Genomic DNA, 20712 nt, shown 5'->3' with positions numbered 1-20712 from the left:
CAAGGAGAGAGAGGGAGAGGGGGAGGGCAGACACCACGACGCTCTTGACGTGACACTGACCTAGACTGCTGGTTTGATCGATGTTAACGCTGGTGTTAAGAAGTCCATCGCATGGAGCCGCAGGTGGAAATAATGGGGCTTAGCATACGACATAACGTTCTTGGTATCAGATCCAGACGTAGACTGTCCTACCTGTGTCCTCTGACCCTGGAAGCGCATTCACATGGATCCTCGGTCGTTCCTGGTGTTTCCATTGTACATGTTTGCTGAGGTACAGCATGAAGACTTTGGGTGTTGATCTGCTGATCGGAACATGTCAAACCATGAACTTATTAGAAACGGCGCAACTTTTCGAGTACCGTGATGTGGTTTTTTCTTTCAAAAGCCTCTCTGCCTTCAGCCTTGACAACTGTACGGAGACGAAGACTCGTGAAATGAAGAGAGTGCGTCTGGACTTAAGATAGCTGCTCGGTGATCATACAAGAGCACGTGTGTTCTTCTGCGAAACCTAGAGCCCCAATGACAGTAGCCGTACCAGCGTGAATCGCATACATGCCTCTTCAGGAGTCTTTGTTTCCTCGCGAAACACTGCCTACTGCACAGATGTGAATTTTAGCCATCACTGCCAAAGCTGAGGTTTGGGACTTGAACTGCAAAGCCACACTGATCCCCTGATTCAAGGTAAGGCAAGTTGCGTATAGGCAGTTACAAGCCACGTGAGGCCAACGTCTCGTGAACCTGTAGAGCATGCTTTTCCACGAGGGAGAAATGGCGACTCGGTATTTCTTCAATCTCTGGGTCGAGTCACTGCGGAAATACGGTACCTCGCAGCCCTTCTAGGCCAAAGTCTAATTCAGGAAATCGACTCTAAAGCTCCTCCCATCTCTGCAGTAACAGAGGTTGACGACCTTGCGATGAAAATCAGCATGCGATTTGAAATGTAGCTCGCTAAGCATCGTACACATCGTCTAATGCATGAGTGCCTTTGATCCAAGCCTTTTCACGGTTCGATGCTTGTAGGTCGTACAACCAGAGATTCGCCTGCCGCCGTCAGTTGTGCTCGCCCCGAGGACCGAAAGACCTTGAGCATGCGGCGCCTGCGACTAGTATTTTCAATGTGGCATATGCCTGTCAGATTTTAGTGCGAAAATCCGCAGGATCTGAAATTTGTGATCTCGTACTACCTACAATCAAACCACCGTAGCACAGGTTCATGCCGTGACTGTCAGGGTGGTAGGGGATCTTATGTTCAGCTTTTGCTACGAAACATTCGAAGCACTCTTAGCTCGAGCGACTGTAGCAGTGCTGGAGTGGTTGGTTGTGTAACATGGATAATACAATCGAATATGCAGATGTAAACCTGGACCCCTGAACTGCCTCCGGGCTTCCACTGCGATCCTTTCTTTGCCGAAAGTCACATGAGGTCGCAGCCCATCAACGCTCTCGACCTTCATGTCTATGTCGTGAACATGGCGTGGCAGTAAAGCATCTCAGAATGTTGGGCTAAATGGAGACCTGCAAGTTGTAACGATTGGATATGCGACATAAGCAAAGTGACAGCTGTGAACTCATAGTCTTGAATGTCTTTTGCAAGCCATTGCAGTACGTAGGGTCCACTTCGCTATTGTGGAGGGTGCCTGCTGAGTGCAAGAAATTTGCTTGTGCAACAATTTCGCAAACGACTGACCTGATTAGCACTCTTTCGGTGCAAAAGGCCTCCAAAGGCCTCCGGCATCGACGATAGCGTCACTATATTTACAATGGCAGAAGCAGTCTCATGTGGGCTACTCTGATGAATGTGTTATGCGTCTGTATATTTGTTCTAGACCCCAGGAACACACAAATTTCGATTCGATGTTGCAGCGCAATGTGTGCCTCCTTGAGTAAGCGAAGCATTCACCGGCCGGTTTGCATAGAGATACGCTTTAGCGAACGGGTACGTGCCAGGCCAAAGGATTGGTATGCCGAGTGGAGGTTGTGACAGGAACTTGTGCCTTGTTAGTGGTACGAATAAGCGGCTCCTCTAGGAAACAACCCCGAGCAAGCGTACGCTCTTATGTACGACATCAAAGATCCTCTCATGTCATCCATGTCGTCCAGGTCATCCATGTCATCCAATTCATCCATGTCATCCATGTCGATCGCATCACCTCGATAGGAGGCTGTGGCTTTACCTCGAGGACGACTGCTAGCTTCAAGCCAGCACCTTCGGTAGTGGTTCTGAGAAACGCTAGTACCCTGAACTTATCAGCAGTGCTACACAGTCTCTGCGGTATAGTACAAATGTGCACAAAAAATCGAGACAGATAGGATCAGCAGGATCTGACTACTGCAAGTGATGAAGAGAAAACATGGATTGGCTTGCTTACCTTGCTTTCCGCCTGTATATGGGCTTATGCGCCTAACAATCTACACCGTTCGACAAAGTAAGGCCATGGAGAAAGAGGCTGGTCAACGGGCATGATGCGACATGTGCCGACCAAGCTTGTTGACTCTTACAAAGACGTCTTCACATGCAGCATGCAAGACACGGCCCCAGTCCGCCCCAGCCTCGAAACTGGTCGAATCAAAGGAGCCGTTAAGCGGAATTGCGGGACTTAAATCCCTATCCCTGAATGACGGACTGAGAGCCATCCCAGGATGTCCGGGAGTCTCGCTTGGAGTACCAGCGACTAGCATGTCAGGACTCAACAAGCCTCTTCGTTGGTATATTGCTGATGAGCTGCAGAAGGGTGTCATCAGAGCTGATGCCGATTTTCTGGTGTGTGGTGGGCTGTGACGTGTGAACGATGTACCGCGGGCTTACCCTAGTGAAGTGAAGGCGTGGGGAATCGCCGGGCACCCAGTCGATGGCTGCTCAGAACCACTCACAGTCGTGCTCCGAGGGCGTGGCGTGGCCCTAGAGCACACACCCTGGACCCCTTTTGCATAGTGCGGCAGTGCTGTCTGGACCGACTATTGAAAGACAGGGAATTGGTGATGGACACTCTCTGCAATGAGTCCGCATGTACCGTCATTTTGTGCTTGGCTATCTGGCTGTTCGGGGGCGTTTGTTACAACTTGGGTTCGTACGGATGAGATAGCCAGAACGCTTGCTTCACTGGCACGCTAGCGGTAGTCGCGGCTACAAACTTACACCATACCATCGTTAGTTTGTACTCACCTCGCCTCCAACCTCACCAGCCTTCTTATCGTCTGTGCATTCATGCCTTCTGCGATACTATTCATTTGTCTGTGTCGTCACATTGGCGATAAAGCTTTCTGTCGAGGCGCAAGCCAGTTGTGCAGCAGCCCCGCGCTGGTGTGTCTGCTCCACCCTCAGGTGACCACACAAGGCCTAAATCGTCATGAGCTAGTCTCTCGAACGCAGCGATACGAGCTGGTGCGCGATTTTGGGGCCATCAGTATGGCATAACCGTGATAAAATGTCAAATCAGACCGTTGATCGAGTGGCACGCGACTGCGCGCGGATTTTGTTTCAACATCTCTGTTCACGTCAACCTATACCTGACTTTATTGCCGCTTCTGACCCATCTGCCAATGTCAGCTGCCGCCTCTTAGTTTCTCGTTGAAGAAGAGGTGGCTGCGTCATCCTCAATGGCATGACATGTGCCTCATATCCAATGTGGCGCAGTGAGCGGCCGCGATGACAGCAGTTGTGAGCCCTCGCAACTAACGCTTGGAGCTCGACTCGAAAGTCGTATGGAAGAGTTGGAATCTCCAGTAAGGTATGGACTGATGCTGTATCAATCATGCAGTCCGCTGTATCACTCGATCTGCAATTCGCTGCTCAAGGCGCGTTCATAGCTAGCTCAAGCTGTTGCTTGAACCTGTACGCTTGCCGGCGACGTGCGGCTCGATGCAATGCTTCTCCGCCTGGAGGGTAGAGCGACGTCGATCACTGTTTGTCTCAGATCTGGATCAGTCAGCTCGGTCTCGCCAAAGAGTGATCCCAAGCAGGGTATCAGAATAGCATCGTCGCGACTCTTCTTTTCGAACATCTGAACCGTTTAGTCATGCCGTGATGACTGCTGCTACGTGGTGAGGCAGTTTGCCCTTTTTCCGAGCCCAAGTGTCACTTGGACTAGCTCGTGCGCAGATTCGATTGTCCCGTACGAGTCGTTCGATCTTGGTGACAGTCGAACACACCACTTTGACCCAGTCTGTTTGTGGAATACCACTCATGCTGAGGATGAGGTTGGAGGTTGGAGAGTACCTTTGAACTCGCAAGGCGAACCATGGAGTCGTTATCGATCCACTTTCCATGCACTCGAAGGCTTCCCATCCCCAACCAATCAGATCACGTCATAGTTATGCCGTGCAGAAGTGCATAGGTGTGCTTCCAAATGCAGATATATGGCTCTGCTGTAAACGGCTGCGTGTCTCGCGAGGAGACGGCAACAGATCCGCACTCATGCGAGGATCACTTTCGATCAAGCATGTACCCGTGTCATTCATTCTGATGACGCAACTTGATATACATCACAAATTTCTTCAGCAACATGCAGCTTTGAGATTGGCCGATTTTCACAGACAGAACGCCTTCCAGATTCCTTCGCAATAGGAACATCAACGGACACTAACAGCACTGTACATGCGACAGCTGTAGTTGGCAACCCCCCCCCCCGGAACACAGTCGTCTGAGAGCAGAATCACAAACGCGGATGGTTACACGCAGAAAAGGCACTAATCTGTCATGCAGGGTGTCTGTCGCTCACCAAAGCACGGAAAAGTTGTCATTCGACCGTCCACATAGCGGCCGCCCACCCTCCCGTACAGTGTGTGTATATGCACGAACAGGCTTCGTACAACTTCACCGCAACACAATTGGAGCGCGCATGTCGTCCCGCGGGCCGGCAGCTGGATCTGCAAGAGCAAGGTACACACCCCAGTACTACAGTTTTGGAGCTTCAATAAGTACCGCAAGCGAGAGCGGACCATGTTTCTCTTCAGCCGGTGCAGGTACATGTACTCCCAACGGGTCAAAGAAATTGAACAGCGTCCATGTTGAAGCACAGCGGCACGGCCTTGCTGGTCGCTCGCCAGCTGCAACAGGCAACGTGTCTGACGAGAAGAGGCATTCGGCCGGTGTCCGGATGCAAGGCGCTGTTGCTGGCTACCCTAACCGAGCATGAGCGAGCAGACAGCACGCCATACGCGCAGCCCTGTCAAAATCATGGTGTCGGCCACTTTGCGTCTGGTATTCCCGCGCTGGGAAGGGCCACGTTTTGGGGATGCTCGGCTGCAGCTTCGCGGACGCCGTGAATTCCATCGACTGCACAAAGACGACGACTCCCTGTTGGTGGACCTGTAGATTTCACGATATTGACTGTGTGGTTAGGCGATGTCGAAAAGGCGCAACACCAATTAGCCGTGCCGGTTAGGTAGGACGTATGAGGGGAGTGGGAAGACACCAGCCCTGCGGCCAAACCGACCGGGGCGCCTATCGTGTCGATTGCTATCAACGCCACGCCTGCTGGAGGTCCGCTTGCAGCGGCTAGTCTATGCGCCCCAAGAGTAGGTAATGCGCAATTGAGGCCTAGAGCCACTCTCCACTGAGCTCAGACGGATTGCCGCCAAGCGGGGCATATATTGGCCCATCGATCATCAGCCGCATCGTCTGCCTGCCCGCGCGTCCTCTTCTCCATCTCGGCGCAGCAAGCCGGCGTCAAAACAAGGACCACCTGGCTGGGCGTGCAACAGCGTGCCAGCGTGCCAGCGTAGGCGTCCAGATGGCGGCATGGGGTGCGAGAGGGTGCGAGCAGTCATTTGTGCAGTCTCGTGCCCCAGCAGCTTCAGGACCGGAGCGAGGGCGGGGCGGTTGCACAAATGCCTGCACGAGGCCTGCGCGCTGCAGTCGATCCCTGAAAGCGCTGCGTCCAGGGTGCCCGGGATATGCGAGCGATTCAACGGCTTGCGGGATCAAGCATGACGCTCGCGCTCACCTGGCGCAAGGACTAAGCCCAAACAGTGACACACCCTGGCCCGCCTCTGGAATTTTGCGACTACCCTCATGCTCCAGCCAGATTCACACTACCCCAAAGTCTGCTAAGGGAATGTCCTGCAGCTCCAGCAGCGCCGGGAAGCGAAGCATCAGTGGCCGCCGTAGCCCGCCCGCAAGCATGTGTTTAAATACTGGATAGTTCCGCTGCTTCCCCGGTGCAAGCGGATTCTCTCTCCCACCATTCGATGTGATCTTCGTTCACTGGTTCTTTGTAGTAGTTCACGTTCCGTACTACCACGTTCGCTGGTCGTCGCCATGTTTCCCCTTTCCTTCGCCTTGTTCCCCAATTGGAGTTGGTTTTGTATTTTTGTAGCGCTCTTGTAAGTCTTTGTGGTTTTCACCCACGCTGCTCCCGCTTCCCACCTTCAACGCCTGACTCGCCGTCACAGCCTCTTTCGATACTTCAGACTTTGGGTCAACTTGGCAAGCAACTGGACCTACACACCCATTCAGCCTGTCGACGACCCCACCGTCACATCCAAGGATGTCACAGTCATCATCCCTACTGTTGCCGAGGATCTTGAACAACTAAAAGAAACCGTGCAGAGCGCGTACCGCCTCGAGCCCTATGAGCTGCTTCTTGTGACACCCGACTCGAGGATTAAGCGTGTCTACCAGATGGTCGAAGAATTGGGCAGCCCCAAGACCATCCAGGTGTTATCTGTCAGCCAGGCCAACAAGCGTCGCCAGCTGTGTCGGGCGATCCCGGAGGTCGAGACCAAGATCACGCTACTGCTGGACGACGATGTCTGGCTCCCAGAGAAGTTCAGCAAATGGCTCCTAGCCCCCTTCGAGGACCCTCGCATGGGAGGCGTTGGAACAAATCAACAGCTTCGCCGCGTGAATCGTTCCAACATATGGGAGTTCCTCGGCGCCATGTATCTCGTTAGGAGGAACTTTGACTGCACAGCCTGCAACTGGATCGACGGCGGCCTGCCATGTCTGTCTGGCCGCGCGGTAGCGTATCGGTCGGAAATCCTGCAGGACCCAAAATTCACCTATGGCTTCACACACGAGACGTGGGGCAGCGATCACTTCCTCAACGCCGACGACGACAACTTCATCACCCGATGGCTGTTCAACAACGGCTGGAAGATCCAGATCCAGAACCACCGCGAATGCGAGGTCGAAACCACGCTCGAGAGCGACTCCAAGTACCTGCGGCAGTGTCTGCGGTGGGTGCGCTCTAATTGGAGGAGCAATCTGACCAGCCTGGCCGACATTTCCATGTGGATGTACGTACTAAATGCCTCTCGCCATGCCGGTGCTGGCGGCTTAATTTTTTTCGCCTTCTTAAGCGCCAAGCATCTGCCCCTCCCTCCACTCTTTGCGCGGGCCATTGGCTAACGCACTGCATTACAGGAACTACCCATGGTCACTCTACGCCGTCTTCCAGACCACCATCACGCAATGGGCGTTCCTCCTCGACTGCCTCCTGTTCGCTTCCTTCCACTTCACGCTGTCCGAGGCAGGGTACTATGCAGTCGACGGTGAGGCGCACACCCAGGCCGAGCAGTGGCAGCGCTCCCTGTTCTGGGGCCTGTTCCTTGCACACTTTGTCTTCGCAAAGACGATCAAGCTGATTCCGCATTTGTTGAGAAACCCGGGCGACGTGCGCTTCATCCCGGTCTCGGTCGCATTTGGCTATTTCCACAACCTGATTAAACTGTACGGCTGCATCACAGTCACAGAGGTAACTTGCCGGCCCCGCACTCGCTGCTGTCAACACGCCGCTAACCATCGCGCTAGACGACCTGGGGCACTCGTGAAGGTGCAGATGCCGACGACAATATCAGAATGTTGCCCATCCCAAGCATGGCAACCATCACGCCTCCTCATACTCCCTCGCCCGAGGGACGCAAGCTTCGCGAGAGATGCGCCATGATTCCCACTGCCGTGAGTTGAGGTGCGGCATCCGCCTTGACCAGCACGCATCCCGGCCAGTGGAGGCGCCTTGACCGTATGAGGACGCCGTAATTTAGACCCTGGACGGTCCACGCCCTCGCTCCATCCCCACGTCCACACGATCGATGGAGTCGAGCCGGTGTTTTGTTTACTTTCTCTTTTTCAGCGAGCATCATGTCAGGGAATATATCCTTTGGTCGCCAAAACAGGACGGACCGGCTACACGGCGTTCAGGGGCATCGGCCGTTGTCGATGCAAAATTGCAGCGTTTTCTTCTCGCCACTTGGGCATTTCAAGGGCATCTTCTTCGCCCGTGTAGTCTACGCAAAAAGCTGCTGTGGCATGTTAGCATTAGTTCACTGGTACGCCTATGAAAACATGGATTTTTCAGCTCTTGCACGACAATGATTTGCACCTTCAGCAGACGGTGCGACGGCCCTGAGTACCTCTGTTTTGGTCTGGCAGCTGCAGCTTGCCATCAATCGTGTGAGGTCAAGTCGAGGGACGGCTCGGACCCCAAGGGTCGCACTGTGCGTACGGTAGGCTGACACAAGCTTATTCGCTGGCTGTCAGTCATGTCATGCTTCCCTTGCGTCGTCGCTGCACCCAAACAGCAAGCCGCCATGGTGTGCGCCGCCGCACAAAGAGTTAGCATTTGCCATGTCCGGGACAGAGGCAGCACAAACCTAATTTGAACTCCATCTGGCGATCTACTCTGTCTCCATCAAGTCTCCCGAGCAACGCATCACTTGTGGCTGTTGACCTCCAGACGCTCAGCGCACGCGTCACGGGCCACATGTAGCGCGAACCATGCCTCGTGTCAGCATCCTCGCCTGCTCTGGTCCTTCCCGTCTTGCTCTGCGCTCCAGGTCACGTTCGCGAATGATAATCATGGCGGCGGCATGATGTCGAGCCCTATTCGTGGCACTGCGGGCACCACCAGGCCAATGCCTCTGCCGAACCTTTCCAACAGGGCAGGTGCGTCCACGTACCTAGGTACCCCTCGGCTCACTGAATGGGGCTCAACGAACCCCTCTCGGACCATCTCCACTTTCGGCCGTTTCCTGGATGCAACAATCAGACGCGCGCGGAACATGATCAGACTCACGTTGAAAGCGCGCCATGGTGAAGGACGCCAAAGTGAGTACGCTCCTGCTACCACCAATCACAACCAACAGCTGCCTAGTGCCTTGCACCCTACACCACACACCCTGATGATTCCAATGGCACTGACAGGTTGAGGTTTCATCATAGAATGCCTGCCTACCAAGAGCGCGCCCACCAACACAAGTTCAGTCAAGCGGGCCTGCATCCTGCGGGTCCATCCACTTAGGGTTTGAGAAGGGACCGGGCGGCGTCGGACTTGTCATGCACTCTTGCGTCGCCGTCCCATCCACCATCGTGATGCGTTGCAGCCGTCGTCCACAATGTCCTGACCCAAAGTCACAACCACCTGGAATTGCTGACCCTGAATTGCACTGACAAGCTCTGGCTCTCGATAGCGCGTCAGCAAGAGGAAGGAGACCCTTTTGTCCAAACTTTATGCCCGTCATTCCCGCTCCCGCAGGGTCAGCCATGAACAGTTCAGAGCTCGTGCGCCAGCTTGTGCGCGAGCTCGTGCGCCAGACCAGCGCCGAACGCGGTGCAACGCCAGTCCTGATCCTGCACGTCTCGTCATACGCCTCGGGGCAGGCCCATGTAGCTGCTTGTCACTGTGCAAGCAACACTCGCAGCAGGCGTAGCAGGTAGAGCTGTAATGCACAACCTACTTCCAGCGTATGACAGCGTTGCGGCAGTATGCAGCACTCTGGCCCGGGTCCCTGACGCGAATGTCCTGTTGGTTCCTGGTCGATCAAGCTCACCACAAGCGCTCGTGTACATGCAACCAGTGCGCCACGCCCAGTCGCAATACGGTCTGCACTGCAATTGTCACGATGATACGGCTGGCATTGTTCCCCATCGAACAACAGGACCGCGAGCAACATGCGAGAATCCCCGCCTGTTGCAGAGGACCCGCGATCTCCACAAGTAGTTGTGGGCCGTTCAAGAGTGTTTGGAGCTTGCCTTTCAAGAAGAGTCTTATTGTTACTCTTCTTCTATTGCCTTGCCTGCGAGCGTCGTGAATGGATGCCATACAGCTGGGTCCGAAATATTGCGATGTTTTCTTTACACCTCGCTCGACGCGCAAGCATGCTGCCGCTAATCTACACCGTTCAGAATTGCCTTTGAATTTTCCTTGGACGGGCGATATCGCATGGCGCATCAGATATGAGGTTGCAGAATCTATCTTTCCCGGCAAAACTGCTGCAGTGATTGACGGAGAAAACCAATCCCTTGTCCTACAATGCGACGTTATTATCCAGTCGAATCTCGTTGATCACCATCCAGCCGACGTTCACAATTCCCGCGGTGCCGTCGGGATGATTACTGCGAGCAAGTCTTAACGTCTGCACTCCACAATTCCCAGCAGCCCTTTCCCCTCGCAGGTGCTTGCTTATCTCGCTTTATTATCATCCCATAATCACGTTGCTTTCAGCTGATGCAAGGCTGCGGCGTCGACCTGGCGAAGCCCGAATGCCAAGCGCATTTGCAGGGCGATCTGTGGATCTAAGAGACACCTGGGGCTCGAGCTCGAGCTCGAGCTTAAGCTGCACAAGTTGCCGACTTGAGATCTGTTAGCAACAAGGTGGCCAAGCGAATGACGGATAGGGAAGGCGACTGTCTCATCGTGTTCATAGTACACGAATGGGTCGGTGGGCTCTACCTGTCTTCCAGCAACAGAGCTGGGTGACAGGTTGTCTGTCAAACCACTGACCGTTCACCTCGGGTGCACCCTTCGGTAGCGTTCCGTGCCGGCTGACTGTGCGACCCGGGATCTGAGCGCTCAGCACGAGCTGTTTGTCGACCTGAGTCAGGACCCTGGAGGCGAAAGGACAAATGACGACTGCTCGTCGCAGACAGACTCGGAACATGCAGCTCCAGATAGTACGTGAAAAGTGAAGATGCACGTGCTTGAGACTCTTTGTAACGTGGTCTTTGTGCAACACCTCGCCACGGCACAACTCCACTATTTGGGAAGGTGTGGGAGTGCAGTGGAGGTCACGCTACGCCAGCTCCAACCAGGTGCGTGAGATCGCTGTTGACGACAGATACCGTCTTCCCTATGCCAGGCCGGATGTAAAGGTACCGTGACAATGTATCCTGACTGAACATAGTGATTGTGGGATGAGAAAACCACCGGTGTCCGACAACATCCGAGTGATGGGTCGCCTAATCAAAACAACACAAATCCATCATTTGGGGACCTTGAAATCCACTTGGCGCGCGACACACACCAGGAATTCAACGCCACCCCACTACGCCAATGGTGTGCGGCTGCAGACGAGCGAACGAGCAGAAATGCACAAGCACACAGCACGAATTGTGCACCCTCTTTTGCTCACATGGTTGACGTCTTTGACGACCCGCTGGAGGACGAATGCTAACACTCTTCAAGCATTGGCGGCATCACCGAACCTCGGCGAGGAACACCGGGCGAGCTGTAGCTCGAAGCTGTACTCCACACTGAAAGCCACACAGCGCACTAAAATGACATGCAGCTCGTGGATGCTCGAAGCGCTTGAAGTGGCTGTAGCTTTGTCAAGGGTCTTTTCCTGTTTGCTCCACCCTCAGGTGCAACTTCCTTGCACAACTGCGCAACCACGGTTACCCCACCATCCTTTTGGTTTGAGCGCCAAGCAGATGCCAATCGTGCTATTCCGTCCATTCGTCTCGATCATCTCTTGTGCTGTCTTGAGCCAGACAATTTGCACACTTGCCAGCTTGCCCCACGGTACTCGGGCGTCCTGCATGGCGTTGTCTAGGCAAACACCATCTCGTACTCGTCCTGATGGTGTTATTCATGATAGGCAAACATGGTGGATCTCGCAACAGATAGCGCAGGATGGAGGAGGTGGAGAGACGTTAGTCATAACGCCTGTCACTGGTACGTGCGTTCTACATCACCCCAATATGGGCGGCCATTGGAGGGGTTTAGATGAAAATATTCGAGTCGTTACTATACGCCGGAAACTATCCAGGGGTAGTTTGGCGTAACGCTCACCCCTGACTGGTGCTAGAGGGACTTCGGATAAGACGGAAACTGCACGCTGCAGAAGAGGAGTTTAGATAAAAACTGTAATCTGAAATATTTGCGTTAGTAAAGGCTGTACTGTCTATTGTTTATTAGCAGTTACTTACTAAATATAGACTATAAAACCTGCTTCTGTGTTATCTAATTTATAAGCTGGTATCTCTGTACTACCTCTAATAACGTAATTGCAGTTGCTATAGCAGCTGCTGCCCTGCTAGCTAAGTTAGATCCTAGTACGTAACTAAAGTAGCTATAGAGACCTTTAAAGCGCTACACTATATACAAATTAATACTAGATATATAGCTACCTAAGGAATAAGGTAGGATTAATAATAAGACATTCTGCTTCTTTACTTAGTTTATAAAAGCAGAGATACAGGAGCTAGCTTAGAGTCTTAACCTGCCTACTAAATATAGTTAGGATAAGAGAACAAGATTCTATAACACATCTGTTAGTTTACTAGAGGAAGCCTTGTTAGTGTTCTGTTAGCGTGCTGCTTACCTACTTACCTTTAGTTATCTTATTCCTACTTTTAGCTACAGCTGTACGTGGCTAAGTATAGTATAGAATAGCGTTTTAGAGTACTTATAGGATATATAGGGCTTGTAGATAGAGCTTAATACAAAGATGTTAAAGTAGCTAATAATAGAGGCTTGCTGCAAAGCTGTAGGGGGGTTGCTAGAAGCCGCTAAAGACCTTATCTTTAGCTTTGTTAACAGGACTAAGATTAGAGTCTACTAACCTATATTTAACAATTAGCAACTGTACTACTTAGGTTATAAGAAGTAATACTTACTTAATTATATAGCAATTGTCTTACCTAACAGTCTCTTTAGCAGCTACTTCTTAGGCGTTCTATCCTCTAGTAGGGACGTAACTGTGTGTATAGTCTTAGACTTTAGTTACTAACTTAGGGAGCTGTTAAGCTAGTTGCTGGATAGTAAGTACTGATACGTCTATAGAGACGCAGCTTTTAGAAGCTAAGATTATGTGCTAGGACCTTATAAGGATGTTAATAACGTACCCCACAGACGAGCCGGTCACCGGACGAGTCGGTCACTTTTGCCAAGCCCCCACCAAACTCCACCCCATTATAACCTAAAACAACCTGAATTAACACTATAAACTGCAGTACAGTCTGTAATATTATTTAGAAACTACTTCTACCTCTTTCTTACACGTTCGCGCGTTATATCCAGTCTCACTACACCGTCCACAGCGCCTTTAGGAAGGCTCACCCACTTTAGCGCGCACCTGCTTCTTTGCCTTCTTACTATCACAACGCGCCCTAAACTCTTTTAGGGCTGTTAATTGCTAGCCCTCTTTAACTACTAGAGTACCTTCTTTCTTAACCTACTTTCTTTTGTGTAATTTTTGTTGTATAGCTGCCTTATTAGCAGCTTAAAGCTTAGCAATCTCCTGTTGTGCTAACACTAGCTTGTGCGCAATTATAGCTGCCCCCTTTAAGACCTTCTTAAACGCTTTAACTATAGAGGTAGGCAAGCTATCTATATACCTCTGAATCCTTGTCTTTATAAGCGTTAATTGCAACCCTAGTTTAAGGGTGTTGCTTAGGGTTTGCAACTGCCAGAGCTTGTTGTTAACAGGTAGTGGTGGTAATAGCGTGCGCAGCTTTATATTAAGGCTGCTTATAACCCGTTATAGGTCAAACAGGACCAGTCCAGCGCCTCAGAACCCTCCCTAGATATTCCTAGAAGTAATTGCAGCGTTGTAGGCGCGTATAAAGTATAGTAGGAACTCTGTCTTTATAATATAGTTAATCTGGTTATATATAAGTATTTTAGCTTAGCGCCTATACGCCTTCTTTAAAGCAGTAAAATAAGCCACATTAAGAGGCTGTGTAAGGTGTGATAAGTAGAGAGGTAAGCAAAGAGCAATTATCTTGCTATCCTTACAGTACTGCTGGAATTTAAGAGAGTTGTAGCTCTTATAACTATTAATAATAAGCAAATAGTAGGTGCTAATAGTACGCTCCTTTGTATGCCTGTCAAAGTGGCTTATCTAGTCTAGACCAAGCTTGTTGGTAGTCCAGCCGTTATTAGAGACTCTAATAACCCAGTCTTAAGGCAGATCCTCTTCTTTGTACCAGGCAGAGAGGTGGTGGTGGGCCTTAAAGATAAGGAAGGCAGGAATAGCCTATCCTTTGGCATTGATGCCTACTATAGCCGTAGCCCACTCCTGGTTGCCTGGTTAGACAGCCTTTGGCCGACCTTGTCGTTCTGAAGCTGTAACAACTGCTCCTAGGGAGATCTAGCCTATTATAAAGCCTGTCTTGTTAAAGTTGTACGTGTCTTTATCCTAGATGCTATACTTAGCTTTAGTATTAGCTACTAGGCTAAACTAGCTCTGTAGAACCTTAGGATCCTTACAGAGGGCTCTCTTATAGTTGTACTTGCAATTAAACTTAACTATAAGCTCTAGGTGCTGCTTAACAAACGTACTAGGCTAGTTTGCGCTAATAGGACCTAGATTACGCTTAGCGCGCAAAGAATTAGCTATAGTAGCCATATCTAAGAGCTAAGGGGAAAACCCTTACGCGTCTAGCTTAAGAACATATTTAATAATTACCTTTTTCTTATTATTGTCTAGCTTCTATAAGTTAGCTATAGAATTAGCGCGTAAAGGTTATCCTACGTGTTAGTTGCTTAGTGTTGTTTAAGAGACTCTGTAGATAGCTGCAGCGCGTTACTAAGAGAGTGTTGCGTCTTGTTTAAGAGCCTGAAGCGCAAGCTGTATCTGAGCTTCTTTTAACGCGTCTGAATAGTGTTGTTAAGAAGGTATTAGTATATGAAGGGTAGTTTGGTAGGGGCTTGGCAAAAGTGACCGACTCGTCTGGTGACCGGCTCGTCCGTGGGGTACGTTAGTAAGTATTTAACACTAAAGTAGAAGAAGATTAATTAGTGGTTGTTAACTAAGTAGATTGTAGTTAAGTAAGGCTTTAGTGGCGTAAAGAGAAGCTTTAAATTGCTACAACTATGTACCTTAATAGTAACAGGCCTGTTACTAGTTAGGTTGTATATACTAGTCTTTACATTTCTGTAGAACTACTAGACTTATATAAGAGGTAGGAATTAGATCTCTTAGGCCTTTAATATAGCTACGCTGTTGTTAAAGGAATATTTAAGTAGAAGATTTAAGTTAAACAGTAACGCTAGGGATTAATAGTTTTAGGTAGCTGTGCCTAGCTGTATAGTTACGTTTATAACAGTAAAAAATAACATTATTAATAAGATTAGTAGAAAACTCTACGTTGCTTACTGCGCGTAAGTAATAACTATTAAATTTGTGTGTATAGTAACTAAAAAGTTAATAGGTAGTAAAATTGTTAGTATTTTGTATAGCTGGCCTACTAAAACACTAAAGAATCTAGGCAGCAGAATCTCTACAATTACCCTAAAAAAGTAAGGCTTAGTGTAGGGCAGCGAAACCTAGGCGCCGCAATCTCTTACTACCTTCCTAATTAGGTAAAGCGTTGCTAAATTGGCATAAAGCCTGTGCAGCAGCTTAAAGTTAGTAATAGAGTAGTAATAGTATTTGTAAAAGTATTAAAACTCCCTTACAGCTACCTACACGCCTTAATAACCCTGCCTTAACTGCTATAACAACACTATAATATTAGCAATACTAGTGTTTATCTGCTGTATTGTCTAACTCTGCTGCTTTAACTACTTATTAATATTCTCCTCTAGCGCCTTAAGGCGCATCTTAGTCTTAGTTTAACTCTGTTTAACAAAGCTCTAGAGGTTAGCTCCCCTACCTAAGGTAGCTACAGCAGCAGCTATCTTAGAGGCACCAGCTTTAGTTGCTTAGGCTAAGTTTTTAATAGACTTGCTAACAGCTTTAGCAGACGCCTTAGCTTACTGCTTAAACTTCTTCCTAGCACTATTTAGCGTTAATAAGCTATAATTTAACTAAGAAGCGCTACTATAAGTAACTAACTGTAAGCGCTTAGTGTCTTAGTTAGTCTAACTATTGTTGCTGCTATCCTCTACGTTAATAGCCTTGCTTAGTTTATTAGAGTAAGTCTTTACTAACCCTACCTTAGCCTTCTGCTTAGTAGTCTGCTGTAGCGTCTTTCTCTTTTTACGCTTGCTAACGTTTAACTTTGCCTTAGCAACAACATAAGCTAACTGCTCTCTTAGGACGTTAAGGTGCTCCTAGTAGCTGCTGTGTCTTATCTCTTTGCCAGACATGTTATCTGCTTTAATCTCAGCATCTTAGTTACCTATTGCAGTGTTAAAAAACTCTGTTATTACTATCTCTAATATATTGCAATTATCCTTTATAAACATCCTCTAGATAAATTAATAGAAGTTACTCTTACTCTATAGGTGCAACTTCTGTGTATAAGACGTTATAGCTATCTCTATAAGCACTTACTTCTCTAGTAAACTTATATACTTAGGTTAAGTCCTACCTTAACTATCTTTAGGTCTACTATTATTAGGTGGCACACTGCTACTTCTACGCAGCTGGTTTAACAATACTGCTGCAACGTAACACTTAGCTTTAAGGACTTATTTAACAGTAAGGCAGACAGGAGTTAAGGCTAATAAGACGTTATAGTTAACAGCTATTAACAACAATATAGGCAGATAAGACAGTGTTACTAGTAATAGCAACTAGGGGTTAACAACAGCTACTTCCGCGGCGGAGGCCTTAATTTTAGAAGCCTGCTCAGCCACCCACGTAAGGGTGCTAGGGTTAAGCTGTTAGCTATAGGTTTGTGAACCTAGTAGGTTACCTATCTTTTAACTCTAGTAACTAATTAGCTTACAGCAAAAAATCTAGTTTACCCTACAAGTTTACCCTAAGTTTGTTGTAAACTTGTATTTGCACGCTAAGAGGGTAGCGTTGTTTTTGTCTTATCTAACTTAGAACAGACTGTCTAGTAGGGCCCCCTGACTAGTCTTACGCCACCCTGCTGACTTATCGACGGAAACAGCTATCTGTCACGGAAAAACCGATCATCTAAACCCCTCCATTGCAAGCTAACAAAGACGATTCTCCCGCCATGGGCACTTCACGATGGATATTCCCTGTGTGGTATGAGAGACGAGGTGGGCTACAGGCGGCCGACATGTATGAAATGTGGCTGACACGATCTGACGGCCCCAGCGTCCCACAACAGTTTGCAGAGACTTCCCTCGACTGTATCTTGCCGATATTTCAGTCCCCGGTATCCACCTCACGAGAAGCTTTGTTAGACGCGGACTCAACACCCATGTCGCTAACACGTGATGCTACTTTTGTTGAGCAACTATCGCGACTCCCACCTCGGCCTGTTTTCCTCCGCGGTTCATCCTATCTCGGACCCTTCGACATGCAGGCCAAGCCCAGGCCCGGGGTATGGGAGCTCCCCCATCAGGACGCTTGCTAGCTCTGCAGATTGGGTTTGAACATTGAGTTTGGCATCTGCAGATGAACCTTCGCGGGAGGCCAGACCCTGACTGTGACGTTGAGCCTAGACAGGGCCGCCTCGAATTGGTCGCCCAATCAAAGTACGTGAGAGAGGGAGACAACTATCGTCTTGACAATTGCATGTGGTTCTCGTTGAAGTTGACTTCACCACATCTTCAACGCTACCGTCACCTACGCATGCAGAGTGCATCTCTATACCTCGAAGAACATCCCAAGAGAGTGTAACCACCGAACCCAAGCTCATATCAACGAATTCGGATCAAAATCAGCTGCTCTCGTGTTGTTGTTGGACAGAAGACAATCCAACCTGGAGGAGATAGGTTGCTTGCTATCCCTTTCATCAATCGTAGAACTATGCACCTCGTGAATCATACGGAACCGACTGAAATCTTCTGGATGGGCTTGTGTCGTTTGCACCGCGCAAGAGCCGATTCACGAACAATTATGTACAAAACTGCAACAGAAAATGTCGAGCACACGTCGGGCCCTTTTACCCCGCAATCCGAGACAGCTCAGCTCCCCGCATGACGAGCACCGCTGAGCTCTTCGTAAAGCCCTGCTATTTTGGCGTCGCCAAAACAAACACCCTGTTGACGAAAACAGACATCCGTAGATCCAAAGAAAAAACAGTCACCTCTGAGACCTTTCCCCTTCAGCTCCACCGCAATGCCACCCTCGCGCATTCTAGACTCGCACATCCACCTCTGGCCCTCAACTTCCACCGCCTCTACAGACCATGGCTGGATGACAGACCCTGCTCACTTCCTCGCCAGGCGCCACGGAATCTCAGACTACAAAGCTGTCGTCAGCGCCGCTCCAGCCGGTCCCTCCCTCTCCGGCTTCGTTTACGTAGAGACGGACCGCTACCTCCCCTCGCGAACACCTGACATCAGCCCGGAAGCAAGTGAAGATCAAACCAAGAGAGCGTTGGAGAAGTGGGCCAAGGCCCCGCTTGACGAGCTGAGGTTTCTGAGACGTATTGTGGAGGAGTCGCCTCACGAGGGCGATGGGTTCGAGCGCGGGGATGGCGACAAGATGAAAGGAGCCGTCGTGTGGGCGCCGTTCCACCTCGCGCCCTCGCTCCTCCAGTCCTATCTCGCGATTGCCGAGAGCGTCGCGGGCGAGAAACTGTGGGGGAGAATCGCGGGGTTTAGGTATCTGCTGCAGGGGAAGGAGAAGGGAGAAGTGACGAAGCTCGTTGGCAGTGACGACTGGGTAAAGAACATTGCCGGTTTGGGCAAAGGGAGGCAAGGAAAGGGGTGGGCGTTTGATGTCGGCGTCGACATCCACCGTGATGGACCGGAGCCGCTGGGGGCTGTGGGTGAGATGATCCGGAGGGTGAGGGAACAAGAGGCCGAGAGCGGAGCGGAGACGAAGCCTGTGCGTTTCGTTCTAAGTAAGCCGTCCATCGTTTTTGCCGAGTTGCGGGATGGGAAGTCTAATGCTATTTTACAGATCACTTGTGCAAACACGCCCTTGCTTCCGACTCGCAAACAGAGCCCACCAAAGAGTGGCAGGCTGCTCTGGCAGCCCTTGGGCCTGATCAGAACGTCTTCATGAAGCTGTCTGGGGCTTTCAACGAGTTCGATAGCGCCACCCCATCGACTGCTGCTGACCTGGTCCATTCTCTAAGCTCAATCGTGCCCAAGGTGTTTGAGGCATTCCCTGAAAGAGTCATGTTCGGGTCTGACTGGCCAGTGTGCAACGTCGGGGGCCCGGCGGGAGAGGAAGCAAACTGGGGTGTGTGGGTGGAGAGTGTGGAACGGTTGCTGGAAGAAGCAAAGGTCGGGGGAGAGAGCAGAGACTCGGTCTGGTGGGGGGCGGGAAGCAGAGCGTACGGCGTTTAGTTGCGAGAACGTGGATGTTGTAGATGCGCGAATGTATGCCATGAGACCAAAGGTCGAGCCGGAAGAACCCTGCATAAATTTGGGAACCATGTGGTGTGTCGTTCATGATATGGCTAAGCTGAACGTTCTGTCACTTTGCCAGCCGAAGGGATGCCTCTGTTCAGAGACTTGAAGCTCAATTTGCGCGTTTGTATCTTTGATATAGAGGACATCACAGTCCCAACAGACCGCTTACTGCAGGTTTACAAACAGTCCTCCATCGACCAGCAACTGGGCGCCAGTAATGTAGCTGCTCATATCACTGCCCAAGAACACTGCTGGCCCAGCCAGATCATGTGGCACGCCAGTTCTGCCGAGAGGTATCCTGCCCTCCATGTACTTCCTCTTCTCCTCATCCTCGAGATCCTTCTCGTTCAATTGTGTCTTTATTGTGCCAGGCAGGAGCGCATTGCACCTAATGTTGTATTTTCCAAGGGCGCATGCAGATGACTGTATGAGAGACAGTACACCGGCCTTTGTGGGAGTGTAGTGACCTTGCTGTGCGCCACCAACAAGAGCAGAGATAGAGGATATGCCGATGATCGACCCACCGGGTGGGGATTGTGTGGAGAGCTGTTTTGCGGCAGCTTGAATGGTGTTGAATGCACCTGTAAGGTTGGTATTTACAGTCTTGCTCCAAAGCTCTGGTGAGATGCTGCAAACGCCGAGATCAGCATATAGCCCTACACATAGTGGAAGGGGTATTTGATGGAAAGACGTACTCCAGGAATTCCTTGAATTCGCAAATCCCTGCATTGCTAACGAAGACATCCAGACGACCCCATTTTTCCACAACTGCAGCTACAAGCTTCTTGCCGGTCTCTGGGTCGCCAACGTCACCGGGAATTTCGATCAACCGGTCTCCGTCTTTTGAAGCCTCTTTCACCAGCGACTGATACTGCTCAGAGGACCTTGGATCGCCCAGATGGTTGACAGCCACATTGGCGCCGTGTGAGAGGTAGCCCAGGACAATAGCACGTCCAATACCGGTGACACCGCCTGTGATGGCCATAGACTTGCCCGCAAGAAGCTGCGTCATGTCTTCGATAAATTGCAAAAGGCAACAGTGAAGTATTTGGACGTGGGGTACTCGGTGAGAAGATAGTGGGGTGTACGATAAGCTCACAGGATCGGGAACAGACAAGAGCAAGACACAACAGAGAAAAGACGAGGGAGAAGACTAAGTTGCAAAAGCGCCATGACAATATATGCTGCCCCAGTGCGGAGCAGAGTTCGGTAGGCGCGATTGTACAACTGGAAGCATGACCGCTGTGGGGAGCAGAAACCGGGGCATCATTGACCCTTGGACCGAGGTCGAGGTCGAGGTCCTCTTGGCACTACT

General features: G+C 50.3%; 4 protein-coding genes across 4 annotated transcripts, besides 9 other annotated features; 3 read left to right on the top strand and 1 right to left on the bottom strand.

The window, feature by feature from the left end:
* Positions 1-1777: 1777 nt before the first annotated feature.
* EKO05_0003755 (uncharacterized protein) lies at positions 1778-1981 on the top strand (the record flags this gene model as incomplete). The annotated part of the gene is made up of 1 exon (XM_059636228.1): positions 1778-1981. The coding sequence occupies one exon, from the start codon at positions 1778-1780 to the stop codon at positions 1979-1981; it is 204 nt and encodes a 67-aa protein (XP_059492211.1).
* A 98-nt stretch (positions 1982-2079) lies between these two features.
* Positions 2080-2139: a tandem repeat.
* A 4120-nt stretch (positions 2140-6259) lies between these two features.
* EKO05_0003754 (uncharacterized protein) lies at positions 6260-7909 on the top strand (the record flags this gene model as incomplete). The annotated part of the gene is made up of 4 exons (XM_038938202.1): positions 6260-6324; positions 6394-7239; positions 7367-7697; positions 7754-7909. The coding sequence occupies 4 exons, from the start codon at positions 6260-6262 to the stop codon at positions 7907-7909; spliced, it is 1398 nt and encodes a 465-aa protein (XP_038800523.1).
* A 4023-nt stretch (positions 7910-11932) lies between these two features.
* Positions 11933-13060: a dispersed repeat.
* Positions 12598-12642: a tandem repeat.
* Positions 13059-14956: a dispersed repeat.
* Positions 13852-14057: a mobile genetic element.
* Positions 13858-14054: a mobile genetic element.
* Positions 14925-17049: a dispersed repeat.
* Positions 15574-15611: a tandem repeat.
* Positions 17050-18150: 1101 nt separating the features above from the next.
* On the top strand, positions 18151-19331 carry EKO05_0003753 (L-rhamnono-1,4-lactonase; the record flags this gene model as incomplete). The annotated part of the gene is made up of 2 exons (XM_038938269.1): positions 18151-18880; positions 18940-19331. 2 exons carry the CDS (start codon positions 18151-18153, stop codon positions 19329-19331), a joined length of 1122 nt encoding a protein of 373 aa, XP_038800524.1.
* A 231-nt stretch (positions 19332-19562) lies between these two features.
* EKO05_0003752 (uncharacterized protein) lies at positions 19563-20409 on the bottom strand (the record flags this gene model as incomplete). The annotated part of the gene is made up of 2 exons (XM_038938440.1): positions 19563-20025; positions 20093-20409. 2 exons carry the CDS (start codon positions 20407-20409, stop codon positions 19563-19565), a joined length of 780 nt encoding a protein of 259 aa, XP_038800525.1.
* Positions 20410-20508: 99 nt separating this feature from the next.
* Positions 20509-20542: a tandem repeat.
* Positions 20543-20712: the final 170 nt, after the last annotated feature.

The sequence above is a fragment of the Ascochyta rabiei genome, chromosome 5 (assembly GCF_004011695.2).
Source record: "Ascochyta rabiei chromosome 5, complete sequence".
Lineage (NCBI taxonomy): Eukaryota > Fungi > Ascomycota > Dothideomycetes > Pleosporales > Didymellaceae > Ascochyta > Ascochyta rabiei.
The sequence above is the reverse complement of the archived record's forward strand: the minus strand, read 5'-3'. Positions and strand labels throughout refer to the sequence as shown.